Here is a 24,290-nt window from a genome sequence, read left to right on the forward strand (position 1 = left end):
ATGAAGGTTGCTGGCAGATTCATTTCAACTGGCAATTAAATAGAAATTTATCTTTGTAAAAACCTTAAAATCTTTTAAACTGCAGAACAGGGGGTACATCCTTGGTCTGGGATTCTCCGCAGAGGAATAAGAAGCCAAATGGAATAACCTAGAACATAGTGAACCCTAGTAGATACAGTGGTTCTTAAAGGTTCTCTGGGCCTCAGACTACACACAAACTCTACATGAATCTGATTTGTTCATTCATCCCAGTCCCTGAGCCAGGACTGGAGTCCAGTTCCTTCATTTTATAGAAAAGGCCGAGGGCCCAAAGATGGTAAATGATTTGGCCAAATTATTCAGCCACTTTATAGAGTTTTAACTAGGGTTGAATTAGCTCTGCCCTCTACTTGTTAGACTCTAAAAAACAAAACACGATTCCATCCACACCACTCTATTGTTGACAAAGTCATTTGTTAGCTTGGGAATGCCTCCCTCCACCCGCCCCTACTTCCTGGCTCACCTGCCTATCATTTGCATAGTTACTTACTCAAAAGCAGGAAAATTATTGAGAGAATCATTCCTGCCTGACTCCTGCCTGTCCGGGAAGGCAGGAAGCTGGTTTACGTTTCCTCCTAGGGCCAGCAGGGGGGACACCAGGCAAGGTTTGTGAGCCGGCCTCCCCCACGCCTCCTCCCCCTTCCTCGCCCAACTTCCCCTTAGCCCCTGCTTCAACTGAAAGTGGCCATTGACCTTTCAAGCTTTTGAGCAGTGATGCAATAGAATAGTATTTCAAAGAAAAATGGTTATCGAAATTTGGGATCCGGTTTTCCCGTGAGTGCTAATGGTTTTTTAAAAGTAGGTCACACTTTGGAGGCGGGCATGCAGGCGAGGAGCTGAGTTCCAACGGAGTCCAGGTGGCCTCCAATCGGGTGGGAGGAGGTGAGGGTCTCCGGGCAGGGGAGTGACTAGATCTTTCCGAATTTCCAGTCCCTGGGCGCTAGCCCTGCGGGAGAAATCGCCAAGACGAGAGCTCTCGGGACTGCAAGGCACCGAGGCCGGCGGTCCAGCACGACCCGGGAGCGTAGGTAAGGGCGCCCCTTCAGCAGTCAGAGCAGGTGAGCGGGGTCTGCCAGCGGAAGGAGACAGTGGGGCCGTGTAGACAACGAAGAGAGGGAGGAGGGGAAGGGGGAGGAGGGGAGGAGGAGCCCGGCTGGGCTGCTGCCGGAGACTTGAGAGCAGGAGCGCCTGGGGGAGGAGACTGAGAGCAGCTAGCGCCGCTTAAGGAGGCACCGCTCTCAGCTCGCTGGCCGCCTTCTAGGACCTGGGCGAGGGCACAGCCTTCGGTCCGCTCCCTCTGGCTCTCGGTGGGGAGCGCGGGGGCCTGGATCGGGGCCTCTCCCACCCCCATTAATGTGCCGTAGAGCGAGAGGGGCCGTTTTCGGGGACCCCCAGCCTCTCCCGCATCCCTTTCACAAAATGTGCAGTTGGGAGGGTCACGTCGAGAAGGCGCGGAGCGGGTGGGAAAGACAGAGCCCCGCGGCTGGGCGAGGATATCGCTTGGTCATCAGACCCCCGCGCACAGCTGACACGGTGGGGGTCAGGCTCCGGCCGCCGAAGCGGGGACGGCGGTGGCGGTGGGGCTTGTGCGCGCCTCGGAGCACTGCGGTCAGAGGCGGGCGGACTCCTAGGCAGCCGCGCCGCCCGGCACCGCAACGAGCGCTATGAACCCGCCTCCCCTGAAGCCTGCGCATTAGCGCCGGAGCCTCTTTAAAGCAGGAGCGGGGGCCGCGGTCACGTGAGACGGATTCCTGGAAAGTTCCTGGAAAGCGGCCTCCGCAGCAGCCGGGAGGGGCGCACTGAGAGCGCGGACAGGGGAGGGAGGCGGGGAGCTAGGGAGGCGCGCGGGGCTGGGAAGTCGCGCGCACACCCGACTCCGGGGACAGACGTTTAACTCTTGCCATGTCTGGCCGCCGCCACCGCGGCTCACGGGCCTTGGGCTTCCCTTGAAGCATGAACCTCCTCGCCCGCCGCAACCGGCGCTGCGCGGGCCGCGGACAGTGCGCCCCCGGGCCCGGTGCGCACAGGCTCAGGATCCCCTGCGCCCGCAGCCCGGGCGCCGGAGGAGCTCGGCCGGGGGTTGGCGGCAGGTACTGGTCCCGGGAGCCCGAAGGCTCCTCCCCATGGAGGGTCGCCGGGGAGGGCACGGGGCGCGGCTGCGAGCGCCGGGCGGCCTTGGCTTCCGCAGTTCAGAGCGGCCAGGGAGAGAGTCCGAGCTTCGGCTCTGCCCCGCGGCCGGGCGCTACTGCCTGCTTTCTTCGGCTCCTTCTAGGCGTCGGGAAGTCTCCGGAGTTTACTCCCCCGCCCCAAACAGCCATCCAAATTAATAATCCTCCTAATAACCTGATCTGCCGCTCCTCCCCACCCGCCTGCCTCCCGCCCTAGTTCCTTCCTCCTCCCTCTCTTCTTCCCACCTCCTTGGTCGCAGCCGGAGGGAAAGCCAGCAGCTGCCCAGGGTGGGGGATTTCAGAGCCCGGGGGTTCTAGGCGAAGATCCCCTGGGCTTTTGTCTGCCCTCTGCGCAGAGAACTCTGGCTAGTGCGGAGCGCATCCCCAGGCATCTCGTTCCCAAATTAAAAGTCAACTGGGGAAACTCGGGCAGAAACCCCTCCTCTCCCTGGCCCCTCCCGACTCCCCCGCCCCATGTCCGCTGGGGAGGCTGCCTGGTGTGGACGCTGCGGCCGAGGCCGAGGTAAGGGCTCGGCGTTCGTTGTCTTGCACGTCCAGCGGCGCTCGCAGCCGCCTGTTCTGCCCCGGCCCGGGTCCCGGCTCCGGGCTCCGAGCCCCCGCGAGGGCTGCGCGCTTGGGCCGATTCCTCGACAGCGCCCGCGGCGGCTGCAGCAGCCGCCGCCGCCCGGCCACTAGAGGGGCAGCCACGGAGCCCGGGGAGCCCCCCAACTCTGCCCCAAGCGGGCGCTGGGGAGCGGGCAGAGAGGAGCCAGGCAGCCTCCCGGCGGGGGTGCGGCAGCTCGCGCACCTTGGCGCCCCGGGCTGGCGGCTCAGGGTGCTTCGTCCCGGGGCCCCCGGGCTGTGCGGGGTGTGAGATAGAGGGGTGCCAATTTGGGGATATCTCCTGTTCTTTCCTTTGCGATTTTTCTGCTTGTCCTTGACTAGGGCCTATTTACCACCATACCCGCAGGTGACTGGTCTTTGCTAGTCTGCGATTTCAGCTAGTAGCCCTGGGCGGGAAGACACCCTGTTCCCCACCCTCATCCTGTCCCTCCCCCTCCCCCTCTGCAACTCCGGCGTCTTGGATCGCTGCTCTCTCTTTTATCCTCCTTTCTCTACAGCTGGGCCGGGGCAGTCACTGGATGCTTGGGGTTAAATGGTGCGGGAGGATAGACGCGGAGGAGTCCCCGGGATTTTCCACGTCTACCTTCCCACCCACAATCCCGGACGCAGGGGTCCAATTTGGACCGACCCAAGCCCATACTTTCTTTTTTGCAGGCAAACTGTGGGTGACCGCGCCTGCGGGGGACTTTGCCATCCGTCCACTGGGACCTGGGGAGGAGAAGCCAGAAGCCTCCCATCCCCTCCCCCTCCACCAATTCGGATACCCCGCAGAGGCTTGCTTTGGGGTTCTCACTGATTTCCAAGAAGGACGCGTGCCCCTCTCTGATCCCAGCGCGGGCGGCCACCTGTCTTTGCCGCGGTGACCCCTCTCCCATGACCCTGCGGTGCCTCGAGTCCTCCGGGAATGGCGCGGAAGGGACGCAGAGCCAGTGGGGGACCGCGGGGTCCGCGGAAGAGCCGTCCCCGGAGGCGGCGCGTCTGGCGAAGGCCCTACGGGAGCTCAGTCAAACAGGTAGGGAGCCGACCAGCCGCGACGCGCGCGAGAAGGGTCGCTTCCCCAAAGACGCGGTTGGGGGTTTTGCTGACGCGGAGCGCGGCTAGGAAGCGGGGCCGCGGTGCGGAGCGAAGAATGGGATTGAACTGCAGCCCCTCGCCTCCCGTCCCCGCCTCAGGGCGGGGGCCCGCGGAGAGGATGTCCGCACGGCCCTGGATCCTTGGGAATGCGAAAGAAAAGTGGTTCTCGGGGGACCCAGAGGCCTAGGGGTGGGCAGAACGCGAGAAGGGCTGCTTGGAAATAGCCTCTAAGGGAGCTGGAGCCTTCAGCTGTTTGCCGCAGCTGCTCAGGGGTCGGTACACGGGCTTGAACCCTAGCGGGAGAAAGAGCCAGGCGCCTCCCTTTCCGCGGGGAACGAGGGCGGCCAGTGGGCGCTGCGCTGCCCGCAGTTTCAGCCGCATCCGGCTTCCGAGCCGAGCCGCCGCTGCAGCCCGGGACCTTGGCGGCCAAGTTCCAAGGACTGATTGCCGCGCGGGCGGCTGCAGCAGGGCCGGGAGGAAGGCGGCCAGCGAAGCCCCTTGCAGAGCGCGGCCTTGAGGGGCTGCGCGTCCAGGGTTATTGCTTGGTTCAAGCGCAGTCCTGCGCTTTGCGTGGCCCGCCGTCGTCTCTCGGCGTCTGAAAGAAGAGAAGATTGAAAAAAAAAAAAAAAAATCTGGCAAACCACGCAAGCTTTCAAAATCTGAATCCCAAAAGCTTACGTTTGGGGCAAAATTGAAGTTTTGGTAGCACTAGAGAGAGGGAAAAGTCATTTGCGGTTCGGTCTTTGAGTGTGGACCACCGACTTTCCCTCAGCGGGGCGGACCAGGCTGATTGCAGGTATCCGAGCAATTTGGGGGGTGGGGGATGGGGGATGGGGTGGAAGAGCGCATTGTTCAGACTTCTTATGCAGAATGGCTCGAAGTGATTTTTGAAAACGAGATGGGCCCCGGGATGGTGCAGGCAGATGAAATGGAGAATGCTGGGGAGACGGAAGGTTGTGATGGGATTTGGATTAGGGCAAAGTCCAAAGGAGGTGCGGATTGTAAACTTGAATTACTTCTTATCAGTTGGGGTTTCCCTCATTTCTCAGTGGCTGATATGGTAGTTGTAACCAAAGCAACAAACAGAAGCTGTTGTAGTAGAACCGCGCTTCAAAAACAAGGAAATAGCAGTACTTTCCAAGGTCTCTGAACAGAGTTTCTGCCATGAACGGATTTGGGGAGGGAGGGAGAGGGTGGTCGCGAGTCTTCCAAGAAGTTTTGGGATTACAAAACTGCTGGGATTACAGGAGTTGGGGTTTCCACCTTTGTAAGGGCACGCCTTTTATTTCTAACTTCCGAGTTACTTCTAATTTACTTTGATTTCACTTGAACGGTGCTAGAAGCATCATGCTTTCTCAGCCAGTGTGTCCTATGGCAAAAATCTGTGTCCTTCGGAGAAAATCTCAAGAGAGTTTAAAGGGCTACCGAACGTTACTTTTTAAAGAAGAAAACTGGCTCACAGTTTGTGTTCATAAAACGGACCCACATTTTCATTAGATGTCTACCTAAGATATTTATGGTAGTCTCTGGTAAACTGTCACACACTTCTCTTTAGAGCTGGAAAAATTGTTGCCAAGTATTTGCCCTATTTAAGAAATTCTGTATAATAACTATTTTACCCTCTCTTCTTTTTCTTCTTGAACGGAAACCCCAGGTTGGTACTGGGGAAGTATGACTGTTAATGAAGCCAAAGAGAAATTAAAAGAGGCACCAGAAGGAACTTTCTTGATTAGAGATAGCTCGCACTCAGACTACCTACTAACAATATCTGTTAAAACATCAGCTGGACCAACTAATCTGCGAATCGAATACCAAGATGGGAAATTCAGGTTGGACTCGATCATATGTGTCAAATCCAAGCTTAAACAGTTTGACAGTGTGGTTCATCTGATCGACTACTACGTTCAGATGTGCAAGGATAAGCGGACAGGCCCAGAAGCGCCCCGGAACGGCACCGTTCACCTTTATCTGACCAAACCGCTCTACACATCAGCCCCGCCTCTGCAGCATCTCTGTAGACTCACCATTAACAAATGCACCGGCACCATCTGGGGACTGCCTTTACCAACAAGACTAAAAGATTACTTGGAAGAATATAAATTCCAGGTATAAGTGTTTCTCTTTTTCTAAACATGCCTCCCATAGAGTATCTCCGAATGCAGCTATGTATTTAAAAAAAAAAAAAAAAGGAACCAAAACTTGAGTCACTACTCTGGATAACTACTCGGAATTCTAAAAACAGCTGAAGTCCATCTAACTTAAACGTGTGACGAGGTAGCTAGGTATTTAAAGTTTCCCCCAAATGTTTTCACCGGAGTAATGCTTCCTTTCCTAAGGCTGACCAAGACCAGCTGATCCTTTTAAGTTAAAAATAAAATGTCCTGAGTAGAGGCTGAAGGAACATTTTATCAGAATGCCTTGCCTTCCCAGGGTTCCTGTTTGTTAGGAGAAGGCCCAGACCCTGGCGGTAGAGCGAGAACTCCGTGCAGGAGCACTGAAGAAGTCGAAGGAAAAAACTGACGCAGGCTTAGCTTTAATTTTACGTGCCTGGTGATCAGAGTCTACTTTAGGACGTTTTCTGTTTTTGCGTTCTTGATGTACCTAGGAGTTTTGTTAAACAGATCCTGCTTGTGAGTATTTATCCTCCTTTTTATGCAATTAACCAAATCAACCAAAAAAGTGACCATGAAATCCTGTATTTGACTTTTTACTACATGTATGAACTCTCTCATGTGAATGAGTACTGTAGTAATCCATTTTAAGGGAGCCTTATTTCAGAAATATTTCAAACTGGTGCAAACGGAAAAGACTTTGTCTTTTCCTTTAAGGCTAAAGAATGTCGTGCTATACAGGTGCAACTCAATCCCTGTTAATAAAACCATGTAGATACAGACATTTTATCCTTTGAAGTAGCTGTATCCCAACCTGTTGCCATTGACTTTTGGGAAACAGCTTTAGAAATTTCCAAGTTGTCCTTGAATTGTCTGACCACGGACATCAGCACTTGGTCTCCCTTCTACCATGTAGAATACTTCGACTTAATTTTCTTCCAGAGATAGGGGGATACTTGCCTGTTTTTCAAAGTGTTTATTTACTGCTGTTACTATTTGATTAGAATGTATTAAATAAAAATACTTGACTTTTACAAGTTGCACTTGTTACTTTGAATTGTAGGGAACATACACGTTCCTGGTACTAGCCAGTTGTCGTAAAAACGTCTGTCATGTGACATCAACCAACCACTCAGCAAGAGGTAGCACGTGACTTACCCTTCCCTAAAGTTATGGGCGGCATTTGCCCTTTGCATTTGGCAGGCGTGGCTTAGAAAGTACAAGTGCCTTCGAGCAGCCTGGTTTTTTACCGATTGAATAAGCTAACACTAACGCCCTGTGTGTTTCCCCAAAAAATGGTTTAGAAACTACAAAAACTGTGACGTATCCTGGTCTTTTATGGGTTGATAGGCATAACACACAATAAAAATTCAAAGTTTTATGGCTATTTACTTTTTGCCACCACCTCATGACCGTTGCAGATGTAGAGCCCAGACAGTATTCATTTGGCCGTCTCTAAAAAGAAAAAAAAAAATGCCCTGCTTGGTTACATTCTTTGGCGTGTCACTGGCAAAGTGAGTGTCGTATGTCTTGTGTGCCCCAAGTGAATTATAAAACTCAGTTATAAATTATAGTAAAACCCGCATATCCCTCGTCATGAAAATATTTGTATTTTCATGAAGCTCTTGAAAAACGGTTTTGGGCCTAGAAGGAAAACAGAACCATGCACAGCCAAACAGCAAAGATGGCTAGGTGTGCCTTATGAAGAATTTACTTGTAGCCTAAAATTTAGAGAAGAGCTCTACTTTTAGGGGCTGGTCTAGATGTGGACTTTTTCATTAGGATGTTTAGATTCTGTGCCTTATTTCCCACCCCCCCCCCCCCCCCCCCACACACACACACTAAACGGTTAGTGTGGGGTATTTGACTTTTCTGGCAAAACTTCCACATGATCAATGTCCGGGGCTTTGGACTTTCTATAAGGTCTTTTGCATTTCTGTTCCCATTGGTTCAAACTCTCTGATGCCTCTTGATGTTGAGAGTTGGACGGGACTGCTGGGGTATGAACGAGCACACGGAATTGTGGAAAGTTCTTGGCGTTACTACTAGCAGGTGACTGACTATGAGAACACCAGAGGCTAGCCAAGATCTCTAGAGTGTGCCGTGGAACGATTACCTTACGTTTCAGTCTTCCCTATTCCAAGTAAGTTGATAAGCATCAGGAGATAGTCCTTTTTTTAGTGGGGGCAGGTGTGTGTGTGTGTGGTGGTTCGCTGTGGGTTTTTTTTTAAACATCATTTATTTAGTTCTTGCTCAGCTCTTTACATGCATTATCTCATTTAATCTTGACACCGACCGTATGAGCAAAGTTCAGTGATTTGCAGGAGGTCCGACTTACAATTTGTGAGTGAGGAGGCATTCCAGGAATATCCTAGCGCTTTTTATTCCTGGAGAGGAATTATGAAGAGCAAAGTGCTGCTATTTCTACATTGATCCAGACAAACAAGTTACAACAGGCTATAAAAGGAACCCTCAGCCTTTTCACTGCTGCCCCAACTGGAAAAGTACAGGTACCTTAATTAATGTCCTCTGTGGGATTTGAATCACCTTGGCCCAGTAGTTTTTTTCCTGGTGTAGGGGTGAGGAAGGGGTTAACTTAAAAAAAATTTTTTTTTAAGTGTTTGTTTATTTTTGAGAGACACAGAGAGAGCATGAGCAGGTGAGGGGCAGAGAAAGAGTAAGACACAAGACCCGAAGCAGGCTCGACGCTCTGAGCTGTCAGCACAGAGCCCCACTCAGGGCTCGAACCCACAGACCGTGAGGTCGTGACCTGAGCTGAAGTCGGACACTTAACCGACTGAGCCACCCAGGTGCCCCTTAGATTTTTTTTAAGTTTTATTTATTTTGCGAGAGAGCGAGAGCATGAAGGGGAGAGAATCCCAAGCAGACTCCGTGCTGTCAGCATGAAGCCCGACTTGGGGCTAGAACTCACAAACCAAACCTTGAGATCATGACCTGAGTGGAAATCAAGAGTTGGATGCTTAATTGACTGAGCTACCCAGGTGCCCCGAGGGTTAACTATTTTGCTTGGTTGTGGGCAAATGATGCCAGTTACCAATTATTGGTAGCCCCATTTTATAGATGGGCAAACGGAAAAGGTGAAGGTACACTTGACTAAGTTATCCTCAATGGAGCCAGGAAGAAAGCCGGTATTCTCTCCCTATGGAGGCACTTTGGGCCTTTAGTGAGGGTCTGTACTATTGTTTTTACTGTTGAAGAACAGAGTACACGAACTTCTAAATCTCCATGGACTTAAGATATTTTGATGTGAGTTTCCACTCTGAGCAGATTTGAGGCAGAGGGGTTTTTATTCCATTGTAGTGGGCACTAGGGACTGCTTCTTAGGGACTTGGGTTTTAGTTTTTAGAGCTTTGAGTGGTGGAGAAAAAGTTCAACTTAGGAGCTGAGAGTTCTTTTTTGGCATGTCAGTAAGAAAGTCTTGACTTTATAGTAATTATGTAATCCAAATAGGTAACAGAATGGGACAGTTGTTTGGAGTGTTTATTTTCTTGGGAAGGATTTTTTTTTTCTGCTTTTAGAAAATTGTACCCTGGTAGGCGGGTAGGAGACAGAGACGTCATGAAGTAATCCAAGGGATGGAATGTCCTGAGACCAGGCCGTGCCCTTCTCGGTTGTCGGTTTTAGGCACAGGATAGTGGGGGTTGAGTGGCTGTGGTTCCATGTAACAGCTGGGCTGAGGCCTGTCTTGCCTCTGTGGTCATGGTCTCAGTTCTGTGTTTTGGAGCAAAAAAGGGTTATCGTTCATCCTAGACCTTTCATTTACTAAGAGGCCTGTAACGTCTCCCGATGGTTTATTTCCTAGAATTTTGAAACGTGAAATCACCGTTCAGATCACAGAGTTTAGTTCCAGCGTTTCACTGAAGAGAATTTTCAGACCCAGGGAGGTCAACAGATCTGAGCGTACCTGTGCGTGCGTGGGCACACACGCAGTTCAGCAAATCGACGGTGGACTTGGTATTTGTGCCCGGATAGTCTGGCCTTGGGCTCAGTGTTCATAAAAGCTGTACCTTTCCACCCCGCGTGTGCAAGCCCTACAGTGCTTTTAACATCACGTTCTTCTTCCTCTGAAAATTTGGAGAGCAGGCCTTTGGAATGCCATGCGGTGTAATAACTAGTTCTCGGCTCTGTCCACCCCACCCTGGGGCATCCACCCTTGCTGGTCTTCGTGACGTCTCAATCCACGTTAGAGTTGTGTGTTAACTTTAACTCCTCAACGCTTCTAATCTATTTGCTGTTTGAAGATCGAAAACCTGCCATCCATGTTGTTTTATGATCTCATTTCTGCCTCTGCCAGATGTGACTCACACACAGTCGTGGGTGCCCGGGTCACTGCCCACCCTCCTGTCCTCACCAGTGGAGCCCATTCTTTCCTTTGTCCGCTCATGGGCATAATGGCACAGTTAATTCCTGCCTTACTTTCTGCCCTCTGTGCCATAAATTTGCCCTTTTAGCTCATTTGACACAGCCCTGCCCAGCCTTATTTACTCCAGTGAAAGAGGGTAATTATATTCTCCTTGAGTTGGGTAATTTCGAATACCTGGAGATTAAATCTGTCTCCAGCCTCTCTCTGATTCCTTTCAGGTTGTGAAACAGGTAGCCAGCCCTAAATGCACACTTGTTACGTGCATGTGTTTGTTATTATTTTCTTAATGTCAAATCCTGGAGGCTCCTTTACTGTTAAATTGCACTTCATTTGAACAGAGTGGGAGTGCCTTCCATCCCTCCCTTCTCGTCTCCTTGAGAATGAGTCTGTGATAGTTGTGTTTCTTTCCTCCTGCGGAGGCATATCTTTTCTTGTATTCTCACTCACCTTCACATAGTTTTGATTTTTCTAATGTTTCCTCTGTGTGGCTTGAGTTCAGGGTGCTTAACTTTAGTACTGAAGTAAAGCAACAGCTGTTGCCACCGTAGCCTCTAAAAGCCCCGGAATCCCGAATGCCTAGACAGTAAGTAAGCTGAAATCACGGAGCAGGGCTAGGGTGTTCCTTCAGGAGCTCGGGATCAGACGAAGTGTGGTTACAGAGAATGGGGTTCACATCAAAAGACATTTGCTGAGCCATAAAAAGAAAACCGCTTTTATAGACAAGCCTTACTCGGAACTGCACCCTCTACTTCCCCTGGAGGTCAGGAGCACATTTTGTGACGTGTTATTCAGGGGGGTGCCGCCTCCCTTACAAACACTGGGAGGGGGAAGGCAATGTGGCCAGTGCCTTCCTCTTCTGTCAAAGCATAAATACCACCCAGGGAACACCTTTCCTACAGCTGAGAGAGTGGGACTTCATCACAGAACTTCATAAAACTTTTCCATGTCGCCCCGGTTTCTCACCATGTTAAGATAAAAATGTATGTTTTGCTGAACAGTTTTCCCTTATTAGTTTGGTATGTTTTTTCCTGTTGAGATTTGGGTCCAGAAAGCTGCTGTGATCTGTAACTTTCAGAAAAATATTTTCCCTGCTGTTTCTACCCAGAGAAGTCCCATTTTCATATCCCCTCTGCCATCTCGATGAACGCGACCTTTCTTAGGTTTCCAGCATAGCTGCTTTCTCCCCATTTCTGTTTCCAGGTTGCGGCCGTCAAGTCGATATTCGGTCAGAAAGTGTGTTCGTGTTTTGCGCATTTGATTAGGGTACCTGTCTTCGCTCCTCTGCAGGAATCCGGGGCAGAGAGAAGGGGGGTAGTAGAAACCTATGAACATATCGTAGCTAATAGTTTTGACCTTCCACCCCATTCAATCTCCTTTGCTAGAACCACTGACAGAAAAATTAGTTGCCTCTCTGATCTATTTTCCTTGTCCATCAGGCAGTGAGGATGCTAATAAACAACAGAGTAACTAAAACGATGGCAGGAATGAGAAAACTAAGAGGGATGGAGAATCCGTGGCCGGCTGAGGGCTCCTGAGAGCCAGTTGTTAAACACAGCCGTGACTTCTTACCCACCGTCTAGTTGCTGGCTTCCAGCTGGGTCAGTTACCGCTGACCAATCAAGGTTCCCAAGGCAGATGACTCTCATTCTGATGTAGGGTCAGAAGATAGATAGTAGCCAGACGAGATGTCACAATCCCTCTGTCACTCACTTTGCTTCATCCCCTCATGTAGGCATTTTATCATCTCCCATCATCACAAGAAGGGTGAGTACAGTAAGATATTTTGAGAGAGACTACATTCACATAAACTTATTACAGTATATTGTTGTAATTGTTCTATGTTATTGCTTATCTCTTACTGTGCCTAGTGTATAAATTAAACTTGATCATAGGAATGTATGGATAAGAAAAACCTGGTATATATATGGGGTTTGGTATTACCCGCGTTTCAGGCATCCACTGGCCATCTTGGAATACATCCCCTGTGGATAAAGGTGGGTGGGGGCGAACCACTATACATAGGGGTTTTTTTGTGAGCTCAATAATTATGAGTAAATCATTGGTAGATGGAACTCAGCCACGGTGGGAATAGTTACACCACAGCAATTGGCAGACACAACAAATTAGGCTTTCCCTGCCCCCCCTCCCTGGATGATTGGTTTAACAACACCACTGATCCGGGTATTATGTCCTCTACAACTGAGACCTCTTGACGGTAAGATCAGTTTATTTGTATCCTCCTTTGTGACAAGTCCAGTGTTTTAGAGCAGAGTAGGAATGAACAAATTGAGGAATACATTAAACTCTGTATGCCAATCCTATACTGAACTACACTGCTTTCTGGTGGATGGGCCGGTCTCTTGATGATCTTTTCCTAGTGTCTGCAGATATCTTGTCAGAGTTTCCTAGTAGGGAGCAATAGGACATTCTCAAAGTCCTATGACTAATATTTAAAAATACCTCTTTTAGCTCTAACAGATCAGGGTGTCTTTTTTTGCTCCTAGCTTCATTCATTCATTTCATTACTTAATTTCCTTCCCTCCCTCCCTTCTCACTTGCTTTTCTCCCTCTCCCCTTTATTCTGCCAACATTTAATGCATGTCTACTGTATTATTCATGAGGAATACAAAAGAGTAAAAAAAAAAAAAAAACAGAAAACAAAAAACCTGTTCTTGCATTACTGAACTCTTATAGCCCAGGGGAAGAGATAACTTAGTCAACACTCTTGTACCTTCTATGCCTTGCCTTGTCATTCCATTTAATCCCTGCAACAAACTGGTAAGGTGTGGATTTCCCCATTTACTGAAAATGAAACTGAGGCTTGGAGAAAGAAAACAGCTTTCCAGTAACATGGTTTAAACCTAGGGTTTTGGGGGGGGGGGGGCTCTGAAGCTCAGTTCTGTGTCTTAGGATCCCATATAGGAGCTTGAATTCTGTGAACAATGTATTGTAAAATGCTGTGATAAAGGAAATAATAGTTACCTGTGGACAAGGTGCCATCAACTTGCCTTGAGGGGTTGGAGAAGGACCTCAGAGGAAGGTGCCTTGTGTCTGCTTATTAAAGGGCAGGAAGGAGTCTTTAGACTCCTCGGTGACAGAGGCGTTTCTTTGAGGGATTGGAGAGGAGGGTAGGGGTGAGTTGGGGGTAGATCTTGTAGATCTTAATAGCTTGGGATTTATCTGGAGGGCAAGTGGATAAAAGCTTTTTAAATGGGGGCGTAGCTAAACTAGGTTTGTGTTTTATATCATTCCTCTGGAGCCCCTTTGGAAAATGTCCTGGACAAAGCGAGAGTGGAGAGTTAAGGAGACTAGGCAGGTGTGAGCTGCTAGGCGTGGGGAGAGGAGGAGGCAAGATTGGCAGAAGATGGAGAAGGGGGCAGCCGTTGACCCCCTTCCTCCTCTGCAGGCTCTCAGTTGCCCTGGAGTCTGGGGCTTTAGGTCCTGCAGGCACATGCTTCCCTTGGAAGGTGGGCTTCCACACCGGCCAGGCGGGGTACGTACTCGGCAGATTCCATCCTCAGGAAAGGAGGAGGTGGTGATGCAGCAGCAGAAACTTGAACTACGACCGTATCCAGTGTGCACGGGTGCAAGAACACCAGCTCGGAGTGGGGGTGGGGGTCCCCGTCCCACACACACCAGGTTTGGCCACTCGCTGCTGACAAAACCCAAAGGCAGAATGAGGAACTTATTTCGATGAGGTCAAGACAGCAGACTAGTGTCTCAAAGACTGACTCCAAAGTGCCGAAAATATTTCCAGGTTTGTGTAAGGAAACTAGGGGGAGAAGGTCGGTGAGTACAAGCAGGTGGGCAGTAAAGGTCAGGCTGATCCTCATCTTGGGGTCAGTCACGCGGGGTCTTGTTGGCATCAGGGCGTTCCTTGCTGCCTGAGGGGGTAGTGGCCGTTCCCATCATGGGCTGCTTTGCCTGAGTCGAGAGATAGTCGGAAAGAATTTAATCAATTGCAAAGTATGGAACGAAGTCAAAATGCAGTCTCTTTCAGGACTGGGTAAACTTGGGGTCCACTTCTGGTTGTCTGACCTGGGGCCAAACGCTGAATCTCTCAGGGCCTCGGTTATCTCATCTGTACAATGAGAAGCTTGGCATCTTCATGCTTTTCGATCCCGTCTGATAAAGTACCCCACGTGCACAGATGTGAGCGCCGTCTCTCTCCCACTGGGGTGGGAGCGGCCCTAGGAGAGGCAGGCTCCGCATTTTTGTGGCGTCTCAGCTTCCACTTAAATTATAGTGTAGATTGTTACCTCTATGCCATAATATATTTTCATTTATTTTGAAAAAAATAGTAACTTCCTTTTAACTGTGGACTTTTTCACAGCTGGAGCCAATTGATTCCACTTTTATCCCGGTTAGAAGAATTTTGTGTTTTCACCTGACTGTGGATCTTTGAGGGCCTCCCTGTAATCAAGGAGTTTGAATGTGGGGTTGTAGATCTTGGTTGTGCTGGAGAAACAGGAACCCGACATGTGTCCTCTATTATCACAATAACTCTGCATGAATTTTCATTATCAAGGACCTGGAGGGCTGGCTTTGCTCCCTGACCAGTGTCATAGATGTGCCCCTAGGAAATTGCGGGCAACAGAGGTGTTTCCACAAGTCCTTTTTCCCACCTACATAGATTATTCTCATTTCTGATTGCTCCTTCATGGACAAGGGAACCACTGAGCTTTGCTTTTCCTTTTCTTTGTCAAGCAAGTCATTTAAAAAAAAAAAAAAAAAAGGAAGGAAGAAGAAGAAATGAAAAAAACCTGCAAAATACTATTGGAATTCTTCTTGGATTCTTTGGTAAAATGAGAAGAATCTTGGAGCCTGATGGATACTGCCCCAATCTATCCATCTTGCATCTTTGGATTTTCCTGCATCTGTTTTATTTTTATTTATTTATTTTTTAAAATTTTTTTTTCAACTTTTTTTTTTTTTGGGGGGGGGGACAGAGAGAAACAGAGCATGAACGGGGGAGGGGCAGAGAGGGAGGGAGACACAGCATCGGAAACAGGCTCCAGGCTCCGAGCCATCAGCCCAGAGCCCGACGCGGGGCTGGAACTCACAGACCGCGAGATCGTGACCTGGCTGAAGTCGGACGCTTAACCGACTGCACCACCCAGGCGCCCCCCCTGCATCTGTTTTAAAGTGGGGCGCACCTTTGATCTTGATAGCCTAGGAGGATGGGGGTGTGCAGCTGTCATAGGCAGAGGCACGTCACCGAGCTTAGTAATGGTTGAGAGCTCCCACAAGATCCAGCTCGAAACTACACTTCGTAGGCCATGGGATTTGTTATGTTCAGGACATGACAATGAGGTGACCTTTCTACAACAAACCAACTCTTGGGCTTCCAGAAGACTCGAAAAAGCTAGAATATTTAGTAATGCCAAACACTGCTTTTGCCACTTAACAAATATGACCTCATCCAGTGCTCCCAGCAAACCTTTGAAGTCGATTCTGTTTTTATCTCCTTTAGACAAAAGGAGATTTAGTGACTTAAGAGGGAGAGCTAAGATTTGAACTCAGGCCAGTATGACTCCCAAATCTATGCTTTTATTCACTCTTGCGTCATTTTTCTCAAGCTTACAAATGCTGTTAAGCTCTGTGTACCTCAGTGACGAATGCAAGGCTGTGTACCTTCTAGTTGCACAGTTAATTGCAAGAAGGCTAGGACCCTGTCTTCCCAATTTGTAATTATGGTATTATTGGGTCTTTAATTTCCAAGTTAAACAAGATCTCCACAAACCCTGAGCACCAGCTGGGGAAGATCGCTTCCATCTGATTGACACCTCTTCTCCCTTCTTCTGTTCTCCTTTAGATGTCTAATCAGGGCAGCCATAACCGGTTGTCTCTTCCCTGCTAGCCTTTCTCATTTCTCTGGAGGTAAAGTGTAAGAACAATGTGTCAGTCATAATAAGCTAGGTTATGCTGCAAAACAAGTATCTCCATACTCTCAGTGACTTAAAACAACAACGGTTTATATCTTAACAGATTTCCCTGTCTATACGTGTCTGTCATGTGTCACAAGGGGGGCTCTTCTTTAAGTCATTTCAGAACCCAGGCATCCAAAGGAGTCACCTCTTAAAACGTGGCTGAGGTGCTGAGCCAGTGGGAAAGGAGAAACCCAAGGATCTCTCCTTGGCATTTAATTGTCTTGTCACTTCTACTCTCCACTCATTGGCCGGCACTCTGCAAAGGGGTGCCACTCAGACACAAGGAGGCCGGGTGGTCCAGCCCTCCCCTGTGTCCAGGATGGGGAGAAAACCAGAAATACTTAGCAGCAGTAACAACCCCCTACTTATACCATGCCATATAAAGCTTGCTTCTTTTTTTCTATTTTGGCTAATTCGACCTCAGGTAACCTTTATAGGACACACAGAACCTCTCGGATTCCATTCCTCCTTCCCCTTTGTCTTCCAAAACGTTTTCAAGTACTGCAAAATAGCTTTTCTCTTTCCTTCCCTTGAGCCAAAAGGAAACGTCTTCAGTCTTGAAGTGAAATTATACATATTAAACAGCCAAGGCTTCTTCCCTCAAAAGCTTCTGAAATAACCAGAAGTTCCTTCTGATCTTCGTAAATATCTCTCCTGGCTTCCTCAGCCTGCTAAAATTAAACCTGTCTTTTCTCCAATGTCAATATTCAGGATAAATAATGTTCCCATTCGCTTCTTGCTGCTTTGTCCAATTGGCTATATTACAATAGTATTGAACAGTATTACTTCTACTGGTTTTCAGTTAAACACGGAGACATTCAGGCACACTACAAATCAAATGGACTTGTGAGATACATTGGGCACCTTCTTACTAATTTCAATTTGCTTCTGAGGGAAACTGTGTTCTAAACTCCAGACGACCGGTTTGCAAACCTTGTTTCAGAATGCAACCTGTTTCTAGTTTGGATCTTTTTCTGTAGCACATGTATGTATAATAAGAATACTAGAATAAATGGTGTGTTTGAGTGGATAATTATGCTCTGCTGTGTTCATGAGTTAATATCTTTGAAAAAATTAGAATCTGTACATGTACTTAATTTAAAACTTTATGAGCACAATTTTTCCTTCATTCTCTCTCTCTCTAGCTCTCTCTCTCTCTTTTTTTCCCCTACATTGATCCAGATCAGAAACTGTAGCATTATCTGGGCACCTGGGTGGCTTAGTCAGTTAAGCAAGACTCTTGATTTCTGCTCAAGTCATGACCTCACAGTTTGTGGGTTTGAGCATCCTCCCTCCAGACCCTCCCCGTCACCCCTCCACCACCACCAACCCCCTCCGCCCCCATTGAGCCCAGCTTCAAGCCCCTCATCAGGTTCCATGCTGATAGTGCAGAACCCTCTTGTGAATCCCTCTTTTTCTCTCTGCCCCTTCCCCATTCTTGCTCTCTCTCTCTTTCTCTCTCTCTCTCTCAAACATAAATAAACAACCTGTAGCTTTATCTTTGACTTCTCCCTCTGTCTATTTATCTCTTTCATTTATTTAGTCCTTCATTCACTCAATCCTTCATCAGAGATTTATTGAGCGTCTCTTTGTGCTAGGCATGAGGCAAGGTCCTGCACAAAGTTAAAAAACAGTTTCCGCCTCAAGGGGATTGCCGGTGGTGGAAAGACAACACACATGGCGGCAACCATAGCACAGTAAAATAATCCCTGTGATGAGGTTTGTGCAATGAGCAGTGGAGACGGAAAAGACACGCCTGGGTCTGCTTGAAGACATCAGGGAAGGCATCCGGGAGGAGGCAGCTTTTGACCTGGCACTGAAAGAATGGGTTGGCCTGAGCTACAGGCAGGGCGCCGGGGTTGCAAGAGTTGGGGGATAAGCCCCAGATGGTGAGCAGAGAACAGAGCACCAGGGTTTTGCTTGCCTTTCAAAAAAGTTTGCATTTGCCCCAGGAAGTGAGGGAGCTGTGGAAGACTTTTGCGCTGAAGAACGATAACATCAGATTTACTGGCAATGTGGATGCTGGTCAGGAGGAGCAGATCTCTAGATCAGGACTTCTTAATCCAAGATTAAGATGCAAGAAATCCCTGGACAGAATGCTTGGGATCTGCGAACTCAGATGTGAAAAATTGTTTTTGTCATTAACCTCTATGTGAAATCAAGCATCTCCTTCAAATATAAATGTAGGCGACGAATCACAATAGAATTAGCAGAAGAGGGGCGCCTGGGCGGCTCAGTCGTTTAAGCATCCAACTCTTGACTTCAGCTCAGGTCATTATCTCAGGATTCCTGAGTTTGAGCCCCACATTGGGCTCCGTGCTGACAGTGCGGAGCCTGCTTGGGATTCTCTGCCCCTCCCCCACCCTTTCTCTCAAAATAAATAAATAAACTTAAAAAAAATGGAAAAAGAGAAGACGTGAGTTTATCACCAATAGAAATCAGGAATTTTTGTTACGTATTATATAGATACCATAGTACGGTTGTTGCTGCTGTCTCAAAATACCCTTTACATTTTTCACTAAACTGAAAATCCTGTAGCCGGTAGACCCACAGCTACATCTTGTCGTTGAACGAATTGATAAAATCTATCTTGTTACATCACCAATAAAACATTTTGGTGTGTGCATTTTAATAGAATTCATCTTTTGTGATCTGCATATTCCATTTTTTTTTTAATTTCAAAACAGTATTCCAAGCAGGGGGTCCATGGTCTTTGCTGGACTGTCAAAAGAGGTCAGAACTCAAATATCAGAGGAAGGGGATTGTGAGCAGGGCGACCAGGCTGAAGTAGTGGTGGGGAAGAGGGTGAAGAGGAAGAATCTGGGGGAGATTCTAGAGACAGCGGGAACTTGCTGATAGATCTGGGACATAGGCAGAAGGAGAGATCTGTGTGTACCCTGCTCCCCCATCAAGTTTCTGGCTAGAGCAGAATTCTTCCTGTTCCTTGCCACATCTGTCCTTTCCTTTCCATCACTGATGTTCGACTCTTAAACCTTTATTAATGTCAGACATGTAGCAAGGTTTTGAAAAAATAAAGCAGTATGGAGAGACATAATCAAAGATCACTATCCCTTGGTTCCCACCCCCCACCCCCACCTGTCAATCCTACATTGTTCTGAACTCTTGTAGTGTTATCTTGTCTAGCTAGATGGCAAATTCTGTTCAGGAAAGTGCCTTGTAATCCCCACTATGTTTTTCATTTTAGGTGTTGAATAAATGACTGATAGATCCCAAAGGCACTTCCTCTCTTGAGGTCACCGTGTACATCAATTATGCCATACTCCAGTTATGGACGTTTTACCAACCGTGACATTCTAGGAAATTGGTCTTTTACTTAAATTCCCATGTTTTCTGTCATTTGTCTTCATATAAAATAACACCGAATGTGCAAATAAAAATTCCATTACTTGGACTTTATGCTTGTTTTTTGTGAAAGTGAGTCTAGTGTGATGCCGAGTTGAATAACCCTGTGTAATCTCACACCAGAAATTGAGAAGGTGGATTTGAAATTTCCACCCATCCCTCTGCGGGAGGGGGGAGGGGGGCGTGTTACTTGGCTTGGTAGCAGAGGTTAATTTCGGTATTGTTGCCCATGTTGTAGACTGCAGAGTTGCAGCTGAACACTTGGTTGGCTGGAGGAAATTTTTTGCCGTGCGTCTTGTGAGGTCCGGGAATGTATAGTTTTGTGGTCTGATGTATTTTGATGGTTGCCAGATAAAATTGATGTCTGGCACTTTTTCTAGGAAAAACACATTTAGACGTTTCCAAGTTGATTTGTAGGAACTTAGTGTTATTAGAATTTTGTGGCAGAACTTTTTCTCAAGTGGCAGAAGAAATAAAGGAACTTTAGTTTTGAGGGCTGTTAACAGCACCTTCCATTAGCGCCAAAGCTGAGAAGGTTGACAAAGTAGTGGATTGTTAATATGGATTTATGGCACAAATAAGCAAGTATCTGGACTTGTGAAAGTTACTGATGCAGTAAAATACAGTTTTAGCTACTGACATTAGATTAGCCCCCAAATTTTTAGAAAAAAAGCACATTCCCCCCCCGCCCCCCTTATTTTCTATGTAACATTTCTCAACTCAGTAACTAAAGAGATTACTTTGGGGTTAACCTTGAGATTTGTTTGCTGTTTACTGCTGCTGTTTTTTTGGAGGGAGGGAGAGAGAGCAGGGTTTGGGAGAAAAGTTAGCTGTGGAAAAGTTAGCTTCCCAATTTATACATGAAAATCACAGTCTTCCCCCCCCCCATTTGCATTATAAATATCTGAAGAGCAAGTTAAAGATTGTTAGTGAAGACGTGAGAGGTATTGCCCGAGAATACGATGAGTTAACTTTTCTTTAAACTTACTGGCTTCTCCCTTAACACTGAAGATAACAAGTTTTTACTTGTTGGCATTGCTGTTAAGCCTCAAAATACTCTGGGAGCAAAGGGACTTTTTTTTTTTTTTAATGCATTATTGAAATATAATTATAGTGGAGGAAAGTTTTATATTTGGAAGACATTTAAGCTACAGACCTTCAAACCCAATTTTTTGAAGACATTTAATAAGCAGGTTAAGGCAGCACCAGAAGAGAGAAACGGTATGGTGAATAAAGGGGGTTAAAACCAAGGCTTCCTACGACAGACTGGAAACGAATTGATTTTGATTTATGCATACTAGACCAGAAACGAAATAGCCCGGTAGATATTTCTAGGAACCAGTAGAGAGGAGCGTGAAAAAGACGGGGAGCGAGGAGAAGAAAGTGTGTGTGTGTGTCTGCGGGAAGAGGAGGAATCTCACTTGGGATAGTTTCCCTTCCTTCTACTCGAGAGCTTTCGAGTTTTCGAACGGAGCTGCCGCAGGGACTGGCTCTAATGTCTGCGACACGTGCACACAGGCTGTGGCCGGGGAAGGGATACTGGCGCCGCTGGGTGATACAGAAACAGTCCTTTGTGCGAGGCCGCGGCCCGCCAGCTCCCCCCCCGGACGCGGCTGCGGCTGCCCGGGGCTCCTGCCCGTCCTGCACTGCAGCGTCGGGAGACAGGAGACCTTTAGAAACCCACCGATGTCAACGCGTTTCATGTTGGAAACACGCCAGCGGAGCGGGGAACCCAGAGTCAACGGCTGTGTTTCGCATTTTGCTCTCTGTCCAACGGGTTAACATCTGCTCGCGCAGCCCTAGCGATCCTGACATACAGGAGAATGTAGCTTCCTTGGATTGTCTCCTCGAGGAGCATCCGCGCGGATTTTGCTCATGTGGGTTTAATGTCAGCGTGTATTATTAGCTCGTTCTGAATTATTCTAAAAGTAATAACAGGGCTGTTATTGCCACGATTACAAGTCTAATCAGTTCAGAAGCCTATGAAGGGGAAAATAAAATTGCCAGCCTCCTCTCCAGAGGTCACTATTGTTAAAAGTTTCTCTTTTGTTCTTTCAGAATTTTAAAATGCACGATAAGCGTATGTTTAAATCATTTTTTTTCAAAAAAGCCCAAATAGGATGTTATGCATTCGCCTATTTAATTTCTTATTCAGTATCTGGGATCTCTTCATATCTGTACAGCTTTGTATATCCTTATGAGAACAAAAAGGTCCACCACATTCTTTTCAACATCTGCACAGCGTCCCGTCCTATGAACGCACCATCACTGATTGCATGGATCTCCTTCTCATGGGCGAAATTTGGGTCGTTTCCAGTTTTCTGCTATTACAGTGATGCAGGAAAAAAACCTCTGTGCCAACATCACTATGTGCTTAGGGGGATATATATGAGCGCACTTCTAGCAGTGGAATATTAGGGTGAAAGCATATGTGCATTAACATTTTAATAGATATTTCCAAATCATATTCCAAAAAGGTTGCACCAATTAGATTAATATTTCAGGCTTAAATGAATTACTGCCCTCTAAGTTGTAAGCATAGTTGAGGGTTTTCCTTTAAATGCTGTTAATTTTTAAACAGCATATGTAGTATTGAGACCAAATGAGCTTGTTCATTTGCTAATTAAATGACCTGGAAGTTAAATTTCCATTCTAGAAATGATTGTCTCTGGAATGTTAAGTGCTCTGCCCTGGGGCCTTTCGAACCAGCCAGAGGCCTGGCCCAGTACCCAGTCTGAGAACCTCAGACCCAGCCTGACCAGAGACACCCAGGACTAGGGAGCAGGCACATGGCTCATGCTCTGACTGTGGCTCCAGTTAAAACGGCAGATTGTCTTTAGAAATCTTAAGTCAGAGTCAGAAAAACATTTCTTTTCTCGGTGTTATCATAATATCAACTTCAATGAGTTCCGTTCAAAAGGCACCAATTGAGCACAGCTACGGCACCAAGTTCCTCCTGAAACCAGCCTGTCGTCCCTACTTTCTATCCCCTTATCTCCGGTTTCTCTCTTGTTGCTTTCTCTTTCTGTATTTGTTTCTTTTCATACCAACCACTTATCCTCCGGCACCCTCTCGTGTAATACCAGAGGGGTGGCCAGTTCTGTGGACGACACGCTGATTTCCTGCAGCCGATAGGTGGTTCTGGAGAGAGAGATGATTTTGTGTGTGCTTCCTACCACAGTGATTTGACTCTGTGTCTAGAATCTGTGCCCCATGGGATCTGCTTATGACTTCAAATGCTTCAAGAGGACCACCTCTACAGAAACACTTCATTTCTTATTTTTATTTAAGCTTTTATAGTTAAAACCTGTTACAGATGAAACCAAGATGTAACCAGATACCAAGATACAAGTCACGTTTCAGAAAACTTGTGGTTCCAGTTGCTATGAAGTTGCTGTTTAAACCACCACAGTCGCACCCCTAGATACCTTTGAGATGATAGCCAGCTCTTGGGGAATTACAGAACTTCGACAATTTTTTTAATGTCACAAACTACCTGCTCCTTTAGAAAACGCAGCCCTTTAAAACGCAGCTCCCTCATACCCTGAAAAACCATCTTAAACAAAGACACAGTCACATCAGAATAGGATCTAGGTGTCAGCAAAAAGGAAAAACAAACATGCTGGACTAAATTAAAATAACTTTCCCACTTCAGGTCGGACCCTCTGTGGCTTTGTAAGGAGCTGCACTCAACCATACAGAGGCTTCTACCTTAAAATAAAGGAAATAAACCAACAGGCAGAGAAAGCCTGCCTAATTAAAACTCCTAATTCCAAACTCTTAATTTCCAACACACTGGAAGCCAGCAGGAAGAGAGAGGAGGTGAAATGTGTTGTTCCAATGTTGTCCCTAAATAGAATGTTCTTTACAACTGGCAGGAAGCACCTGGGAGATTATTTGCTTTGGACATTTGGAAATAAATTGTTTTTGAAATAAGAAGGGAAAAATAAATTGGTTTCTAAGGTCAGATGCTTTTCACATTTTCACATACATACATTTTTATGATATGAATTCTGAGGGTAATGGATTCAAGTTAATAATGTATTTAAATTTAAGAAAAGATGTAGAAACTGTCAAGAGAGGAAAATTGAGATAGGGAGTTTTAGCTAAACCCTGAATCTCCCTCTCATTTTGACTAAAATTGACCTTCAATTTTATAGTACTTTCATTTTTACAGCACTTTACATATTCTGTAAAAAAGCCTAAAAGTGAAACAAAGATATTTCTTAACTATTACGATTTCTACCGTCCAGCTCTTGTAACTTTTTAAGTCCATTAAGACTTTGGAAGATATTCTTTACCAAATCTATCCTTTAATTAACAGTGAACTAATGGGAGTTGATATGATTTTCCCATTTTTTTATTTTCCAGAAGAGGAAATACTCTGGTTCCTTTCATTATTCTTATCTTCTTTCTTTAGGTGTACTTCCATTTTTATTTTGTAGTTAACATGAAATTAATTCATTGTAGAGAATTCTGTTGCTCTGATGGCTGATACTGTGACTACGTATTTGCTCACATTGCTAGAAAGAATGTTACATAAGGGAGTTAGTGGAGGAATATGAGCTGTCGAACACTGGGAGTTAAGGGAAAAATT

The 24,290-nt window shown here is 47.1% G+C and overlaps 1 protein-coding gene across 5 annotated transcripts; it reads left to right on the forward strand.

The window, feature by feature from the left end:
• Positions 1 to 1,051: 1,051 nt before the first annotated feature.
• Positions 1,052 to 19,673, forward strand: SOCS2 (suppressor of cytokine signaling 2). 5 transcript variants are annotated; one of them, XM_047868309.1, is made up of 4 exons: positions 1,052 to 1,067; positions 3,486 to 3,843; positions 5,560 to 6,011; positions 11,837 to 11,950. In XM_047868309.1, exons 2-4 carry the CDS (start codon positions 3,705 to 3,707, stop codon positions 11,933 to 11,935), a joined length of 690 nt encoding a protein of 229 aa, XP_047724265.1. In that variant the 5' UTR covers positions 1,052 to 1,067; positions 3,486 to 3,704; the 3' UTR covers positions 11,936 to 11,950. The 5 variants fall into 5 exon arrangements, with proteins under 5 accessions (XP_047724265.1, XP_047724264.1, XP_047724267.1 ...); XM_047868308.1 differs by lacking the exon at positions 1,052 to 1,067 and adding an exon at positions 1,888 to 2,129; XM_047868311.1 differs by lacking the exons at positions 1,052 to 1,067; positions 11,837 to 11,950 and adding an exon at positions 19,536 to 19,673 and having other exon boundaries at positions 3,184 to 3,843.
• The last annotated feature ends 4,617 nt before the right edge of the window (positions 19,674 to 24,290 follow it).

The sequence above is a fragment of the Prionailurus viverrinus genome, chromosome B4 (assembly GCF_022837055.1).
Source record: "Prionailurus viverrinus isolate Anna chromosome B4, UM_Priviv_1.0, whole genome shotgun sequence".
NCBI classification, from domain to species: domain Eukaryota; kingdom Metazoa; phylum Chordata; class Mammalia; order Carnivora; family Felidae; genus Prionailurus; species Prionailurus viverrinus.

Bases quoted from the DNA above. Each gene is read 5' to 3' on its own strand.
- SOCS2 (XM_047868309.1), top strand. From the start codon at position 3,705: ATGACCCTGCGGTGCCTCGAGTCCTCCGGGAATGGCGCGGAAGGGACG. The intron at 3,844-5,559 runs GTAGGGAGCCGA...CGGAAACCCCAG, and splicing joins ACGGGAGCTCAGTCAAACAG to GTTGGTACTGGGGAAGTATG. The intron at 6,012-11,836 runs GTATAAGTGTTT...CTTGTCCATCAG, and splicing joins TGGAAGAATATAAATTCCAG to GCAGTGAGGATGCTAATAAA.